Source organism: Camponotus vicinus, unplaced genomic scaffold, assembly GCF_025532165.1.
Source record: "Camponotus vicinus isolate PSW18456_S1 unplaced genomic scaffold, iyCamVici1.0 SCAF_8, whole genome shotgun sequence".
Classification (NCBI taxonomy): domain Eukaryota; kingdom Metazoa; phylum Arthropoda; class Insecta; order Hymenoptera; family Formicidae; genus Camponotus; species Camponotus vicinus.
Window position 1 is genome coordinate 2670273 of NW_028141980.1, and position 16932 is coordinate 2687204.

Consider the following 16932-nt stretch of genomic DNA (forward strand, 5'->3'; position numbering starts at 1 on the left):
TGAAAGTTTTTCTTCTTTCATGAACTGTATTCTTTTATAAACTTTAACGTAATCACATTTATTTACTCACTCGATGAGACGAGAAATTTACTAATGACTCTATCACTAATCACTATTAATCACTGTCGAATAATAACTGTTGGCGATTAAAAATCACTCGATGAAAGAAACACGCGCGGACACGTTACTACACGACGCGACGACGCGACAATGCGACGATAATTATTCGGCGACTGCAAGCAGTTTTTTATCATGGTAGGTTGCGGTAGGTTAAGGTACTACTGGCGCTATCAAACGCGATCATGTGTTCGATTGAAGAATGCGGTAAACATAATAAACATTTAACATATTAATATTATTATTATCATGAATGTGTGTGATATCCATACATCGTATGATATCTATTTAAAAATTAATTAGATTAAATAAGTATTTTTAAAATATTTATTACTTTTACTATTATCATATAAAATATTAATATTAAATATTTATATAAGATAATAGTAAAAGTAATAAATATTTTAAAAACACTTATTTAATCTAATTAATTTTTAAATAGATATCATACGATGTATGGATATCACACACATTCATGATAATAATAATATTAATATGTTAAATGTTTATTATGTTTACCGCATTCTTCAATCGAACACATGATCGCGTTCGATAGCGCCAGTAGTACCTTAACCTACCGCAACCTACCATGACAAAAAACTGCTTGCAGTCGCCGAATAATTATCGTCGCATTGTCGCGTCGTCGTGTCGTGTAGTAACGTGTCCACGCGTGTTTCTTTCATCGAGTGATTTTTAATCGCCAACAGTTATTATTCGACAGTGATTAATAGTGATTAGTGATAGAGTCATTAGTAAATTTCTCGTCTCATCGAGTGAGTAAATAAATGTGATTACATTAAAGTTTATAAAAGAATACAATTCATGAAAGAAGAAAAACTTTCAGTTAATAATTTAGTGTGGATTTCTTGTCTTTTGCAACGTGATATCTACGTTAAATTTGAGAACGTACGATCTATCGGAAAATTAATTTCTCCTTCAAGCAATTACAGCAATACATCAAAAGTCATCGAACAAGGTAATAATAACTATTTTTTGACGTTATGTGAAAACAGACATCGGGAAGTCAGAGGGACAGTGTGTCAAAGGAAATTCGTGAAAAGAGAGGGGTTTTTAGTGGGTAGGGAGTACCGAGTTGGTAATTCGACTTGGTACTCGAGTCCCACATAACTCACTGGATCGACCAGGGGGTATGCATAAAATGCATTTTCCCCTCTCTCGTAAAAAAAAAAAAAAATTACAGGTGAGTGAGCGAATGAGAGAGAGAGAGAGAGAGAGAGAGAGAGAGAGAGAGACAGACAGACAGAGAGAGAATGTATGTGTTCGCATGTGTGTCTGTATGTGTATAGCGACCAGCTGATCGCAACAGGCGCCCCGCGTAAGCACCCGCGTCTGACGGTGAATCGCGCCACCCTTGCCTGTCTCTTGTATTCGACCCGTCATACGTTAACTACTTCCTTTAATAATTCAAAAACTAAGCTTCGGACGAAATTTTGCCAAAGGAAAAATCGTCTTAGAATTGATTCAAGAATGTGTCATTTCAGGGACAAGGGGGTTATTTTGAATCACCCTGTATATATATATATATATATATATATATATATATATATATATTGTAACGTGACGTCTGGCGGCCCGTCACAAGGATCGCGAGATCCGACCGGGAGGAATTTTTGGGCCCTCGTTCTCCCCTGATTTAGGGAGAGAGAGCGGATGTTGGAGGCGGGGGTAGCCTCGCCTCCCGTGCGTAGAGATTCATTATATTTTTTTTTGCGGTAATAATATTAAGATTAGGCGCTACTGTGATGGGGGACGCTAGCGGGGTCTCACCCGGTGACTCGACCCGGCGCGGAAGACCAGGCCAAGAGATACGGGACGAGCGGAGGCGCCGACTGGAAGGAGAACGCCGAGCTAAGTACCTCTCTTTCTACTTTCATAAATGTAACGTCAATTTAAGACTTCGCTGCCGCCCCTGTAAACCTCCATATACTCAGCAGGTACGAGGAACAATTGCGGGGAAGGTCGACCAGTAAATAAGATCGAACTCCGGAACCCCGAAACGGAGCCACTTCGACCGAATTAAGCGCTACCGAAGAACGATAACAGTTACGGCGAGCGGCTACCGTAAAAACCCCTCACACCGGGCTTCAACAGGAGGGCCAAGAAAAATAATCAGAGAAGAGACAGGGTGCGACAGGCGCGAATACGGCCCGGGAGGCCGCAGGATTAATTAGGACGCGTGACGATCCTGAGGGTTGCGGAAGCGCCACAAGTGGCCCAGTTACGCATTAACTTGCCGACGTGAATCCGACGGGCCTTCCGCTCGTCACTGTTCGGCGGACCGGCGAGGAGTACGACGGCCCAAATCCATCGATTTCTCACGCGGATGCCGAGAGCGCCGAGGACCTCACGGAGTCATCGGTGAGACGAGCGTCGACCCCATCAGGCCGTTTATCGTTTAGATTATCAGGTAGAAGTAGCTCGAACAGGATCGCTGCCGAATTGCTGCCGTTAAAAATTCTTTTCGTGAGACGAATTCATGCTTTCGGTAATTGCGCATTAACGTATGGCGGCCGGCCGACATGTCTTGTTCGAGCTCAAGTAAAATTAAGTGCCCTCTCTCCCGAGTATGCGCCGACAGTCAAATTAATTGTTTTTCTTGTTGCGTTTATTGTGATTTTGTGAAAATCTTTGCCTGTTAAACTTTCGATACGACGAGCTCACGCACAAAGGCGATTGCGATATTCGATAACCGGCAACTACGTCGCGGCGTCGGCTCGCATATTTCCGAGGCTCAAATCGTTTGATACTTTATTGTTATTTATAATTTTTCATGTCTAGATTCAACCGTCCATGTTAGATACGTTAGTAGTCGCTCAATTCTTTCGTTAAAGCAGCAGATCTGTATAATCGACTCGCATCTGTAATCGATTCTGTTAACTGTGTGGGCGGCGAGTAGATCCATTATTATAATTAATTATTTCTATTTACGAAAGACGGATGTCATTAAAGGAATCGACACCGCGGTGCTCATTATTAAAAGTTATTTGGGGATTCGTAGCTGCCGAGACTCTAACAAGTCTCGTTTAGCGCGGAATTCCGGGACTTTTCTCTTACGCTTTCTTCTTGCCGCGTGACACGTGATCCCGCGGTGATCGCGCTCGAATGCCGGCCCGTCGCCGCCGGCTAATAATCCGATAATCAATTGTATAGATCCGTTCTACATCCACGCGAATTTGTGTGTCATTGAAATTTATTCATGTATTAAATATATCAATTCTTGTTATTATAATATTGTTTTATTTGCAGCCACCTTGTATTCTCGATTCTTCCTTGTGAATTATTAAAACGGACCGCCCCTCTACCAATTTCGAGACGGGGCTAGCCGAGCGTCCGTCGCGGTTTTTCTGAGAGCTTTGCATTTTTTTGTGTGTACTGCCGATACGTTAAATTTTATTAGAGTGGTGCGGATTCCCGCACCTGGCGCCCATATATTTTACTTTGGAGAAGAAACACTTTTCTTTTATATTAGGAGATCGCGCCGAAGGTGTGCCGTGGGCCATTATCACCGGTCATTTAATGTCATTAGCCCTTAATAAATTAACGGTCACAATATATATATATATATATATATATATATATATATATTATAAATATATTATACAAATATATATACAAATATAAATATTTACTAATTATATTACAAAAATATATTATAAAACTATTTAATATAATAATTTAACTTGTTTTCTCCATACATACACATTTAAAATAATAAAATAAAAAAATTTAATGAGTGGCGATTTTCCACACCACCCACGGGGTATCACCAATGGCGCGTTAGATTTTTTTATGTGGACCTTCGCCTGGAGCCCTATAATACCACATTGTATACCCAGATAGCAAAGTCTGTAGAAAGCATATCATGCCAAGTGTCCGCTATCAACTAATGTTAGCAAAACGGCTACAAATTTGGTACTGAAGCTGTTATTACCAATTAAGTTGACAAATTAATGTCAAAAATCGAACAGAGTCTGCTCACAGAATCTGACGCAGATTGGTGGCAGAAACCAAGCAGAATCTGCTAACATGACTTGATATCAGATTGTCGGCAAAAATCAAGCAGAATCTGCGTGCGCGCAATTTGACTGCAGATTGACAGCAGAAGTGGAACAGGGTTTGCATGCGTGATCTGATGGCAAATTGGCAACAATCTGCATTTGATTCGATAGTTCCTTCGCTTACCGCTATGTGATGTATTTTCTCGCAATCAAATTTCTGTCAGAAATATATATAAAGTCGCTATTATTAATAAAAGATCAAAAATATAATAACTATTTCTATCACTTTAATTTCTGATATGTGATACAAGCAGATAAGATTCAGAATATTAAACTGATTGGAATCAATAGGATAAATGGATAATTATTCATTTACTGCCTATTTGAAGCATAAAGGAAGAATTTAATTCTAAATAAATTATATCTCAAGTTTTATAAGTTAAATTAAATTATTTTCACCATTTACTTTATTATTAATTTAATTAAATTGAGTCCTTTACTATGTGAGATATAACTATGATATAACATATTACATATTATATGTTGTATTAGAAGAAAATTGTAATTAACCGATAACTCGCCGATAATAGTCTTATTTAACATCTGTAGTAATTAAGTTTATTGTATTTATATTACTTATTTATATGAATGACCAGAAGCTGCAGATTCTGCTCGGGATCTGCTGCCAATCTGCCGTCAGATTACGCGCGCGCAGATCCTGCTCGGTTTCTGCCGACAATTTGACATCAAGTGATGTTAGCAGATCCTGCTTGGTTTTTGCTAATAATCTGCTGTCAGATTCTGTGAGCAGGTTTTGCTAGCAAATCGTGAGCCTATTGCGGACATAACGGATGCCAATCTGCTAGCAACTTTTGTGGAAATCTGTCGCCAATCTGCTGGCAAATTGCGCGCATTTTGCTTACCGGGATATATGTATAGGAGGAAAAAATATCTAGGAATAAAGGATAAAAGGAAGAAAATATTGGATAAATAAATATTCTATAAATTATTTATTTTTTTATTATTTATTTATAATATTAATAATAGTAATAATTGTTAATTATTTTTGCACCTCGGCTGCCTTCTCGGCCTCGGTCGCCTCCTCGGGCCCGGCCGCCTCTTCGGCCCCGGCCGCCTCCTCGATCGTCCCAGCCGCCCCTGCTACGCTGAACGTACCAGCGGGCACGGGCCTGCCCGCCTCCTCTTTTTTTTTTGTTTATTTTCTGAAAAATAAAACAAATAAATTATAATATATATATATATATATATATATATATATGTATATAATTTTATAAAATATAATCTAATATAAAAAATAATGTACCATTTTGCTCCTGCTGTTGCTCTTCCTGCTGTTCCTGCGGCGGCGGCTGCGGCTGCGGCTGCTGCGGCTGCTGCTGCTGCTGATGCTGCTGATGCTGCATAAATATTTGCAGCTGCTGCTGAAACAATTGTTGCTGCTGCAACAATTGTTGCAGCAGCTGCTGCATATTAGGTGCATCCTGCAGCACCATTCATCTCTTCATTAATCTCTTCTATAAAATTATTAAGAAAAAAGATTGTTGAGAGATACCTATTTTCATCTATACTTATAAGAGAAAAGAAATATCGATCCGTATTACGCGCGACGATCTACGGATATGCGCGCGTTGGAAACGCGAATACGGCGACTAACGTTAGCGCGCTCCGATCAGCGCTCGGGTCGCTCTTCTTCTCTCGCGAGCCACGGCACAATACACATCTGCTCCGGCAATTGTAACTCCAAAGACTTATATCTCAAATATACTTGGTTTATAGTGAAGATAGTGCGAAATACTTATTAAATTCTCCTGCCGCATAATCCCATACACAACAAAGATTATAACAGAAACATTAAAATTTCTTAATAATTTTGTATAAATAATGGTTTACTTATATACGAGACATTATGTTCAATCTGTCGCCGTGCTGAGCCGTGGTGAACAGACACTGAGGCACACTCGGCATTTGTTTTATGCCGTTTCATTTGTTTTATACCGTTCATTTGTTTCGCGGTATTTTTTTTCATCAGATAATCTTGTCGCCTTGTACTGTCAAGTAAACGTATTTTTTTATACGTGCTCTGAAATCAAAATGCTCTGGTGTTCAAAAAACTGTCACAATCCCGATTTGTGTGTGAGTTCTAATTATTTCAAATTTCTATACAGGGTGATTCTAAATAACTTTATGCTTTTGCAAAAACATAATCTTGACCGAATTCTAAGACGATTTTTCCTTTGGCAAAATATCATCCGAAGCTTAGTTTTTGAATTATTAAAGGAAGTAGTTAATGTATGACAGGTCGAATGCAAGAGGCAGGCAAGGGTGACGCGATTCACCGTCAGACGCGGGTGCTTACGCGGGGCGCCTGCTGCGATCAGCTGGTCGCTATACACATACAGACACACATGCGAACACATACATTCTCTCTCTGTCTGTCTGTCTGTCTGTCTGTCTCTTTCTTTCTCTCTCTCTCTCTCTCTCTCTCTCCCCCCCCCTCTCTCGCTCATTCGCTCACTCACCTGTTTTTTTTTTTTTTTTTTTTTTTTACGAGAGAGGGGAAAATGCATTTTATGCATACTCACCGGTCGATCCAGTGAGTTATGTGGGACTCGAGTACCAAGTCGAATTACTAACTCGGTACTCCCTACCCACTAAAAACCCCTCTCTTTTCACGAATTTCCTTTGACACACTGTCCCTCTGACTTCCCGAGATCTGTTTTCACATAATGTCAAAAAATAGTTATTATTACCTTGTTCGATGACTTTTGATGTATTGCTGTAATTGCTTGAAGGAGAAATGAATTTTCCGATAGATCGTACGTTCTCAAATTTAACGTAGATATCACGTTGCAAAAGACAAGAAATCCACACTAAATTATTAACTGAAAGTTTTTCTCCTTTCATGAACTGTATTCTTTTATAAACTTTAACGTAATCACATTTATTTACTCACTCGATGAGACGAGAAATTTACTAATGACTCTCACTAATCACTATTAATCACTGTCGAATAATAACTGTTGACGATTAAAAATCACTCGATGAAAGAAGCACGCGCGGACACGTTACTACACGACGCGACGACGCGACAATGCGACGATAATTACTCGGCGACTGCAAGCAGTTTTTTGTCATGGTAGGTTGCGGTAGGTTAAGGTACTACTGGCGCAATCGAACGCGATCATGTGTTCCATTGAAGAATGCGGTAAACATAATAAACATTTAACATATTAATATTATTATTATCATGAATGTGTGTGATATCCATACATCGTATGATATCTATTTAAAAATTAATTAGATTATATATATATATATGGAATAATATATATAATCTATATATATATATATATATATATATATACATATATATAGATAATACTAACTCTGTTGATGCCATCGGTTGTTCTTAGTATTCCTATTTTCGGATAATTATCTCCTGTTGAAATAGAATTCTTTGCATTTAGAAACTCTTCAACTCTATCTAAAAATTTAAATAAATAAGTATATACAATTTTTTTTATGTTAAGTATTTAAATTAAATTAATTAAGTTTTTATTACCATTATACTCCTTGCTTTTTTCTATGACAGTTTGTTGTAAATCCATATTGAGGTCACTTAAAGTTTTAATATATTTATCTTTTTCATGAAGCTTAAGACGATAATGTTTCAAATTTGAACTTAACTCGTTGTTTTCTTCTTCTAATTCTGCAACCTTTTTCTTCAGACTCTTTATTTCTTTTTGCATCACTGCAACTTTTGCAGTACTGTACTGCCCTTGCAAAAAATTTAATTTATTTACTTTTGAAAAAACGATGTACACTATATTACATGATTTAATTATTATTTAATTATTTAATTATTATATCTATATATCTATATATAGAATATGTTTACCTTTGATTCGCAATAACTATTATTTTCTTTGTTTTCAAGGCATTTAGAGGTCGATTCAGAGGCATTATCCATATTATCATTAGGAACAGTACGTATTTCAGTTGCACGACTTGGCGTTTGCTATAAATATGCAAGTAAATATTTTAAATTAAAAAAGGTCAATACTTTTCAAAATTTTCAAGAAACATGAAAAGATTAATATAATATACTTTTAATATTCTATGAATATAAAATAAATATTACCATATGTCGAGTAATATCTTTTGAAACAGGCTCTTGAAAAATGAAATATTATTTATAATGATCGCAAAATGTAAAAGAGAATATAATTGTTACCGTAGGCCTGCATCGGTTTTCGTTGTCTATCCTTCAAAGTATTTAGAGGAACTGTCGTTGACTGTTGATGAATCAATAGATTTGTCAATAGTACTTGAAGTTTGCTACATGAATGAAAATATTTTCAAATCGATTGAACTTTTAAAAAAATAAAATTTCAAATAAATTTCAAAAATATATTGTGTATATATACCTTATTATTTTCAAGTAGTGAGATTTTCCTTTCTGCTAGACCCTTTAATCTCTTTGCCTTAATTAAAAAAAAAAACAATTTATTTATGTTAGATTTGTTTGTCAAATGAAAGATTTGTAATGTATATTATATCATACTTCTAATTCATCCGAATTTAATTCAGAATGGCAGGCTCTTTTGAGAATACGTTCTTCTTTTTTTTCTGAATCTGAAGCAGATGTTAAAAATTTCGAAGGAACATTGCAAATTCTTTTACTACTACTACGAGTAATGCTAGTATCATCATCTTTTGCTGTACTTTTTGGAGAATTAATTTTTTTTTCAATTTCTTCTCTAGAACCTAAAAATAAATATAAAATTTAACACACTATATATATAACTTATCACACTTCATAAAATACCAGCATTGAATGACAAAAAATATATTATAAATATATACCACCAAAAAATAAAACTTGTATTTTGTATGGTTTTTGTCCTATTTTTTCACATAATACATTGTATTTTTTAGTACTTTTGTGCGTAGATGGATTCAACACCGGCGAAAATAAACTTGTTTTAATAATACGCTTTTTACCGAGTCCATCTCCACTGATTACTTTTACATAAGCAAAATTATACGGATCTTTTTCCATAACGACGATGCAAGATAACCTATATAGTTGAAACAAAAACACGTGTATTAATCACTGCATTATTTATATCATTTATATAGACCAGTGCTCGGAGTTAGTTGCCCTTTTCGGGCCGAAATCGTAGGCGTCGCCTCCGATTTCGGCCCGAAAAGGGCAACTAACTCCGAGCACTGATATAGACTATGTAATATGCTCGGTAAAAATGTCATATTATACTCACTAATACGTTATATTCTTATTTCTTATATAAGTAAAAATAAAAGACACGTTTTAACTACACAATTAACACTTTTGCACATGCACACTTTTAGAAAATTTTAACGAACTACAATCTGCCGAACAATCATCGGTATGTGTAGTGTGATTTCCTTTGTTATATTGTTATTTCCAAGATTTCAAAACAAAATTATATCAGCTCCAGTTGCGACTGCGCAATAGCACGTATGTTTTCGCTGCACGGCAGTAGTAGCAAAATAGCACAAAATTTAAATTTTTTGCTCATTATTTGTAGTGTAATAATTAATTATTATTGATAATTTTTTCAATTGCCTAAAAATGTTTTTAACAAATATATGATAAAAAATGTATAATCCAAGTATTCGTGTATTACTTATACAATTACTTATTTAGTAAAAGTGTTTTCTTTTTAATTATAGTTTTTTTAAGTGTCGATAATACAGTTCTTTGATGTTACCCGTTTTTTTTACATGTATTTGTATTACGTGTTCATGCAGTCTCTATCATGTAGCAATATTTACATCATGAAAATATGCGATTTATTAAACAGTTTTGTTAATTACTTTTTTTTAATCAGTGTCCCTGGCAAAAATGAGACGTTTGTTTGGCGTTTACATGAACGTTTGTGGAAGTTCGTCGAGAGTTTAAAAACGATTAGTAAAGAGTTTGTAGAACAAAAATTGCAACACTGCAGCGTTTAAAAGACGTTTGTACGTTATAGCGTAATCGTAAACGTTTGAAAAGTCTGAGTAAACTCTGTACACGAAGATGTATCAACGTTTACTGAACGTACTCTGAAAAATGTTACCTCAGCATTGCAAAACTTTCATGTAACATTATATAAAGAGTTTGTAGAACAAAAATTGCAACACTGCAGCGTTTGATAAGCATTCAAAACCCAACAGCGTTATGTAAGTGCTCTTACAAAGTTTGAAAAGCATATAAACTCTCAGAAAACCCTCACTCAACGGTTGTTAACGCTTTATAAAGTTTCTTATTTTCGCCAGGGGTATGGAGATACAATTTATGCAAATATTGGTGGTAAGTATAAGAATATATAGTGAAAGAAAAATTGTAATTATTCTGATTTTCATATTAAAATAAAATCATTATTATAAGATTATGTTAAAATTTTTTATAATCATAATATTTACAATTTAACATGTAAAGAGTAGAAGAAAAAAATATTTTTTATCAAGTTTTTAATTGTTTTACGTATATATAGTATATGACAAAAAAAAATAATGAATTAATTTTATATATATTTAAATTTTTTCAGACCAAAGTTATATTCTATACTTGCTATTTTTATTATTTTCAATTGATTATAATCAATATTGGAACGTCATGAGTGATTCATCTGGGTCAAGTATTATTGAAGATCTTGAGCATTTGCAGCTACCAAAAAGAGCAAAACGCTACAAAGTAGGCTTGTATAAAGATTATGAGAATACTCATAGGAATAGTATACGTGATTTTCGAACTTTGGCTAAATGGGATTTATTTACAAAGCAACCGTCTCATATCTCTGGTAAAGAAATCAGATGTATTTTTTTTAGAATATAATTTATACTTATTTAAATCTATGTATCATACATTTATAAATTTTAAAAATTTATAGATTTCAACGTAAGATCAATATGTCAAGAAAATATCAGTGAGCGGTATATTGACAATACACCTAATATGCAATGTGATGAGCAGTCACGTCAACAATATGACATCTTAATGACAGGTAACGTCTGTACATTTAAATTAGTTTTGAATGTAATTTTAATATAAATAAAATCTCTTTAAATGTTCTCTATGTTTCACATATTTTTGCAGATAATTTTATAATTAATGAAAATAATGATTCGGAATTCAATAATGATAGGACAAGTATTAGCTCATTATCATCAGTATCAACAAGAAGTACAAGTAATAATAATAGAATTATCAGTGAACTAGATGATTCTAGCGATAGTGATGATGGCGATGATGCAGATGATGGCGAACATCCATTTTATGATACTGTCATGTTTGAAAAAAGTAATAAGACAGTTAAAGATGTCATGACAATGCTTACAGGAATACATATTCGACATACAATAACAGATGAATGCAAGCTAAGTATAACAGAAATGATAAAAATATTAGCAGGACCTGATTTTTATCATTTAAATATATCAAAGTATAGATTTAGAGAGATGTTTGATCCTCCAGACGAAGAGATAATGTTTCACTATTATTGTGATAAATGTTATAAATCTATTCTGTATTCAACATCAAAAAAACAGTTTAAACGTACCACAGTAGTTTGTTCTCGGTGCAGTGTGCAATTTGTACTAACTTTAAAATCAACAAATTATTTTATAATACTTGACTTGAAATATCAGTTGTCTTTGTTATTTAAAAATTCATCAAAAATTCTATCAAAAAAGAAATTTTAACTTACATGAATCAAATAAAAGAAAAACGTTGCAACCCTGAAAGATCAAAAAATATTTGTGATATACATGATGGTGATTTATCAGAAGAAATTAATAGTTCTGAAGATTTTTATTTCACTTACAACGTCGGAAATGATGGTGCACCTTTGTCAAGTAGTGGTAAACAAGGAGGTTGGCCTCTTGGAGCAGTGCCAAATTTTTTATCTCCAAAATTAAGATCAAAGTTTTATATTCTTTGCGGTATGCTTACATGTTCAGAAGAGCCTAAAACTGACTTATTGGCCAATTTATTTTTCGATAAATTTATTGACCAGGTAATAATTTTACATGAAGATGGACTAAAAATAACTAATTTAGACAGTGAAGAAGAAACAATAAAATTTTGTCCAGTATCGTTTGACGTAGACTCCGTTTGCAGACCTATTTTACAAAGTAGACTACAATTTAATGGTCACTACGGTTGTAGCTGGTGTTACCATTTTGGTAATTACGTAAAAAAATTAGGTATTAGATATAAAAATAAAGAAAATGATTCTGATATAAGAACTCATGAAAGTCACAAGCAAGATGTAGCTGCAGTTGAAGAGTCACATAAAAGAGATGTAAGAGGAGTAAAAGGATATAGCTCTTTATTAAGAATACCATTTATAAATATTGTATGGTCATTTCCTTTAGATTATTTACATTCTTCTTGGCATTGATCAGTATTTGTATAAATTATGGACACAATCTAAATCAAAGTCTCCATTCAAATTAAATAAAAGAGACATCAAGACTATTGACGAACGTTTGTCAAGTATTAGACGATCTCAGGACATTCATCGACATCAAGGCGAGTTTCGAAAAAAATTAAAATGGAAAGGGTCTCAAATAAAATTTTGGATGTTAGATTGCGCTATTCCTTGTTTAAAAGGTGTGCTTCATGTTGATGCTTTACGTCACTACGCTTTACTGATAACAACTTTACATACATTACTTAAAACTAATATAACTGAAGAGGATTTGAATAAATGCGAGAGAGATGCTATTACATTTGTTACTTATTTTGAAATATATTATGGAGGCAACAACGTTACTTTTAATGTGCATAGTCTATTACATGTAGTAAGATCAGTGAAATATAGTGGTCCTCTTTGGTCACATTCTACTTTTCCATTTGAAAGTGAAATTTATTATTTAAAAAAATTAATAGGCGGACCTAGCAAAATGGACGAGCAAATTAGTAAAAAACATTTAATAAAATGGCTTTTTAAAACTGGTAATGTTACCTGTTTATCGGATGAAGTAAAAGACTTCTGTGAAAATTTATTCAAAGCTAAAAGATTATCATCACATTTTATTTACGGAGAAGATGGTGTAGTTGTTTACGTTGGAAAATTTCGATGCAGAATAATAGAAGAAAAGTGTTATAAGGTTTATAAAAAAATTATATATAATGGAAAAGTCCTACACAGTAAACAATATACAAAAGCTCAGTGTACAGACGATACGAATATCCAATTAAAATCCGGAGCTTATGCCAAAGTTTTACTTATTTTAGAACATGAGAATAAATGTTACTTAAAAAAATTTCAAAATACCGAATACACGAAGATGATATATTTAATTTGACTTATATAAAACAAATTGAATGTGAAGATGTTGAAGAATGCATTATTTCTATCTCAGAATTTGATTCCAAAGTAATTCTCATAAATATAAATCATGAAAAATTTTTATCACGATTACCAAACGATTTTGAAATTCAATAAAAATTTCAATACATGATTCGATACATTATGTATTACATGCATTTAATTATACGATTACATGTTAATTAAATATAAGTATATTTTGTTTTAATAATGTAAATAATTATTTAAAATAAATTAATTTAAAAAACTACCAAAAAACTGTTTTAATTTTAATGATTATATGTTTTTGGTTGATAAAATATATTGTGACTATTCGAAATAAAAATATTAAATAAATAAAATAATCTAATATAAATGTTTTGCAGTCACCAATAATAGCTAGTAAAATAAAATTAAAATAATGTATTAAGAAATGAAAGTTAGTAAGGTGAATTTAAACGAATATGGTACTATCGTACTAATAAACTGTTTCACAATGAAACCGATTGAAATAAAATACGATTATAAGTAATTGTCTTGATTACGAATAGATACCGATTAACATGAGTTGAAGTTAATCAGGAATAACCGCACTGAATCTAATTGACTGCATATGTTTTTGCAATTTCAATTCAAAGTTAGTAAGGTCGGATTAAAATGAATACGGTATCATCGTAATGATCCATATTAAAAATTGTTTCAGAATAAAACCGATTGAAATAAAATACGATTATAAATAATTGTCTTGATTACGAATAGATACCGATTAACATGAGTTGAAGTTAATCAGGAATAACCGCACTGAATCTAATTGACTGCATATGTTTTTGCAATTTCAATTCAAAGTTAGTAAGGTCGGATTAAAATGAATACGGTATCATCGTAATGATCCATATTAAAAATTGTTTCAGAATAAAACCGATTGAAATAAAATACGATTATAAGTAATTGTCTTGATTACGAATAGATACCGATTAACATGAGTTGAAGTTAATCAGGAATAACCGCACTGAATCTAATTGACTGCATATGTTTTTGCAATTTCAATTCAAAGTTAGTAAGGTCGGATTAAAATGAATACGGTATCATCGTAATGATCCGCATTAAAAATTGTTACGGATTAAAACCGATTGCAGTTTAATACGTCAGAAAAGCAAAACGGATTGACCTCACTAAAATCGTATTGAAACCCCATAAAAGAGTTACCATAATCAATGCAAAATTAATCGTATTTAATTACTTATTTTCCACAGGGGACATAAATCGAATAAATGTAGTTAAATATATAATTAAAATTTTTATTATGAGACTCAAATTAAAAATTATCCGATTTACGTCGTGTTTGATATCATTTTAATCGCAAAAATCTCATTAATTCATTAAAATTACTTCCCACCCGATACAATAAAAAATAAAAGTTTTAATTTTTATTTTATAACATGTTTACATTCTCGTGAATTACGAATGGATAGAGGAAGCGAGAAAGCCGATTGTGCGAGACTTCGGAACTCTTGGATGACAGGTCGCGGTCTCGCTCTCGATTCTTGGCTCTGCTTATCTTTCCGAATTGTCCAACACAACTGTCAAGTGTGACAGAGAGAACAAGATCGCGAGTAGAGTGCGAGCGAGATAACCTGTCATCAAAGAGTTCCGAAGTCTCGCACAATCGGCTTTCTCGCTTCCTCTATCCATTCGTAATTCACGAGAATGTAAACATGTTATAAAATAAAAATTAAAACTTTTATTTTTTATTGTATCGGGTGGGAAGTAATTTTAATGAATTAATGAGATTTTTGCGATTAAAATGATATCAAACACGACGTAAATCGGATAATTTTTAATTTGAGTCTCATAATAAAAATTTTAATTATATATTATAACTACATTTATTCGATTTATGTCGTGTTTGATGTTATTTTAATCGCAAAATTCTCATTATTCCACTAAAATTACTTTCAAACGAATGAAATGTGTATTTTATTTTCTATAATAAGATAATATACTCGTGAAATACTATAAAGATAAATGAAATCTCATGTAAGATGTTTTAAAATCCTCGATATGGGGAACTTTTCGTTATCTATAATGATTTGTGACTTTTTAAATATCCATTAAAAATTAAAACATATATATATATATATATATATATATATATATATATATTTATTTATTTATTTGTTTGTTATAGTTTCACGCTTGTCAGCGACAGGCTTGATAGCAAGCGAGATGAACATGAGAATATATAAGACGACTATGTAAGAGTGAGCGAAACAATAACAGGAACGAGCGAGACAATAATAGGAACGAGCGAGACAGTAATCGAAGAGAGCGAGAGAAATAGTGTGCAAGGAAGACTCGATTCTCGAGTCCTCATCGCGCGTGCTATTTCTATCTCGATCGCTCTTATCTTCTCGTTTGCTCACTCGCTTAACTCTTGCGTATACTTTTATATATATATTATATATAAAATTATATTGTTTTATATATATTAACAATTATACACACACACAAACACACACGCACGCGCGTGGACGCGCAATACATATAAATGTTGCGTACGCAAATAAAATACATTTTACTATATAATGTATCATATATATCTGCATTAAAAATTATTTTCACCTTTTTTATTACCTTTGCAATAAAAATATAAGCGTAAAAAGCAATATAAGTTTGTAACATCAGTAGGGATTAAATAGATCTTCATTTAAATGTTGTATAGCAACTCGATGGAAAGCATTCGGTCTTACATGCTATAAGATGCAGAATTCGGAGCCGAGTTTCTTAAGAATTTTTTTGTTTTATTTATTTAGGTCTATCGTATGATCGCACGCATTTGGAAAATGCAATTATATTATAAACAAAGAAAAAGATGTATAAAAATTATTTCTTTCATATTTATAATGTAGTAAAATTAATAGCTTTTTACTAGATAATGTAGTAAAATTAATAGCTTTTTATAATGTAGTATAATGTAGTAAAATTAATAGCTTTTTACTAGATGTAGTAAAATTAATAGCTTTTTATAATGTAGTAAAATTAATAGCTTTTTATTAGATTATAAAAATGAAAGAAATTTTTATACATCTTTTTCTTTGCTTATAATATTATGCTACAATTGCATTTTTCAAATACGTTTCGATCATATGATAGATTTAAATAAATAAAAAAAAAAAATTGTCGAAAAACTCGGATCCGAACTCCGCATCTCATAGCATAGTACATCATGTAAGACCGAACGCTTTCCGTCGAGCCACTACACAACATTTAAACTATGATTTATTTAATCGATACTTATGTTACATATTTATATTGCTTTTTACACTTATATTTTTGCAAAGATAATAAGAAAAGGAGAAAATAGTTTGTAATGCAGATATATGATACATTATAGAGTAAAATGTATTTTATTTATGTACGCAACATTTAAC

The 16932-nt window shown here is 32.7% G+C and overlaps 3 protein-coding genes and 1 long non-coding RNA gene across 11 annotated transcripts; 2 read left to right on the forward strand and 2 right to left on the reverse strand.

Moving 5' to 3' along the window:
• Window positions 1-5064: 5064 nt before the first annotated feature.
• Window positions 5065-6654, reverse strand: LOC145975754 (uncharacterized). The gene is made up of 2 exons (XR_014440079.1): window positions 5461-6654; window positions 5065-5359 (listed from the first exon to the last, which is right to left on the reverse strand). It is a non-coding gene; the product is annotated as an uncharacterized LOC145975754 (long non-coding RNA).
• Window positions 6655-6930: 276 nt separating this feature from the next.
• On the forward strand, window positions 6931-11888 carry LOC145975706 (uncharacterized). Of its 4 annotated transcripts, none has more exons than XM_083106368.1 (5): window positions 8100-8143; window positions 10034-10497; window positions 10736-10987; window positions 11078-11191; window positions 11284-11888. In XM_083106368.1, the coding sequence occupies exons 3-5, from the start codon at window positions 10804-10806 to the stop codon at window positions 11886-11888; spliced, it is 903 nt and encodes a 300-aa protein (XP_082962494.1). In that variant the 5' UTR covers window positions 8100-8143; window positions 10034-10497; window positions 10736-10803. The 4 variants fall into 4 exon arrangements, with proteins under 4 accessions (XP_082962497.1, XP_082962494.1, XP_082962495.1 ...); XM_083106369.1 differs by lacking the exon at window positions 8100-8143 and having other exon boundaries at window positions 9536-10367; window positions 10447-10497; XM_083106370.1 differs by lacking the exon at window positions 8100-8143 and having other exon boundaries at window positions 9536-10367; window positions 10464-10497.
• On the reverse strand, window positions 7038-9825 carry LOC145975708 (uncharacterized). Of its 5 annotated transcripts, none has more exons than XR_014440062.1 (8): window positions 9440-9825; window positions 9024-9238; window positions 8722-8924; window positions 8585-8641; window positions 8392-8495; window positions 8056-8175; window positions 7720-7930; window positions 7038-7641 (listed from the first exon to the last, which is right to left on the reverse strand). XR_014440062.1 is itself a non-coding variant. In XM_083106372.1 (5 exons), the coding sequence occupies exons 2-5, from the start codon at window positions 9217-9219 to the stop codon at window positions 8418-8420; spliced, it is 534 nt and encodes a 177-aa protein (XP_082962498.1). In that variant the 5' UTR covers window positions 9220-9238; window positions 9440-9825; the 3' UTR covers window positions 8338-8417. The 5 variants fall into 5 exon arrangements, 1 of the variants encoding a protein (XP_082962498.1); XR_014440063.1 differs by having other exon boundaries at window positions 7720-7935; XR_014440065.1 differs by having other exon boundaries at window positions 7547-7596.
• Window positions 11889-11893: 5 nt separating the features above from the next.
• On the forward strand, window positions 11894-13655 carry LOC145975709 (uncharacterized). Its single transcript, XM_083106374.1, is given in 2 exon segments — window positions 11894-12592; window positions 12594-13655. Coding segments are annotated over 2 exon segments (1605 nt in total). The 3' UTR covers window positions 13500-13655.
• The last annotated feature ends 3277 nt before the right edge of the window (window positions 13656-16932 follow it).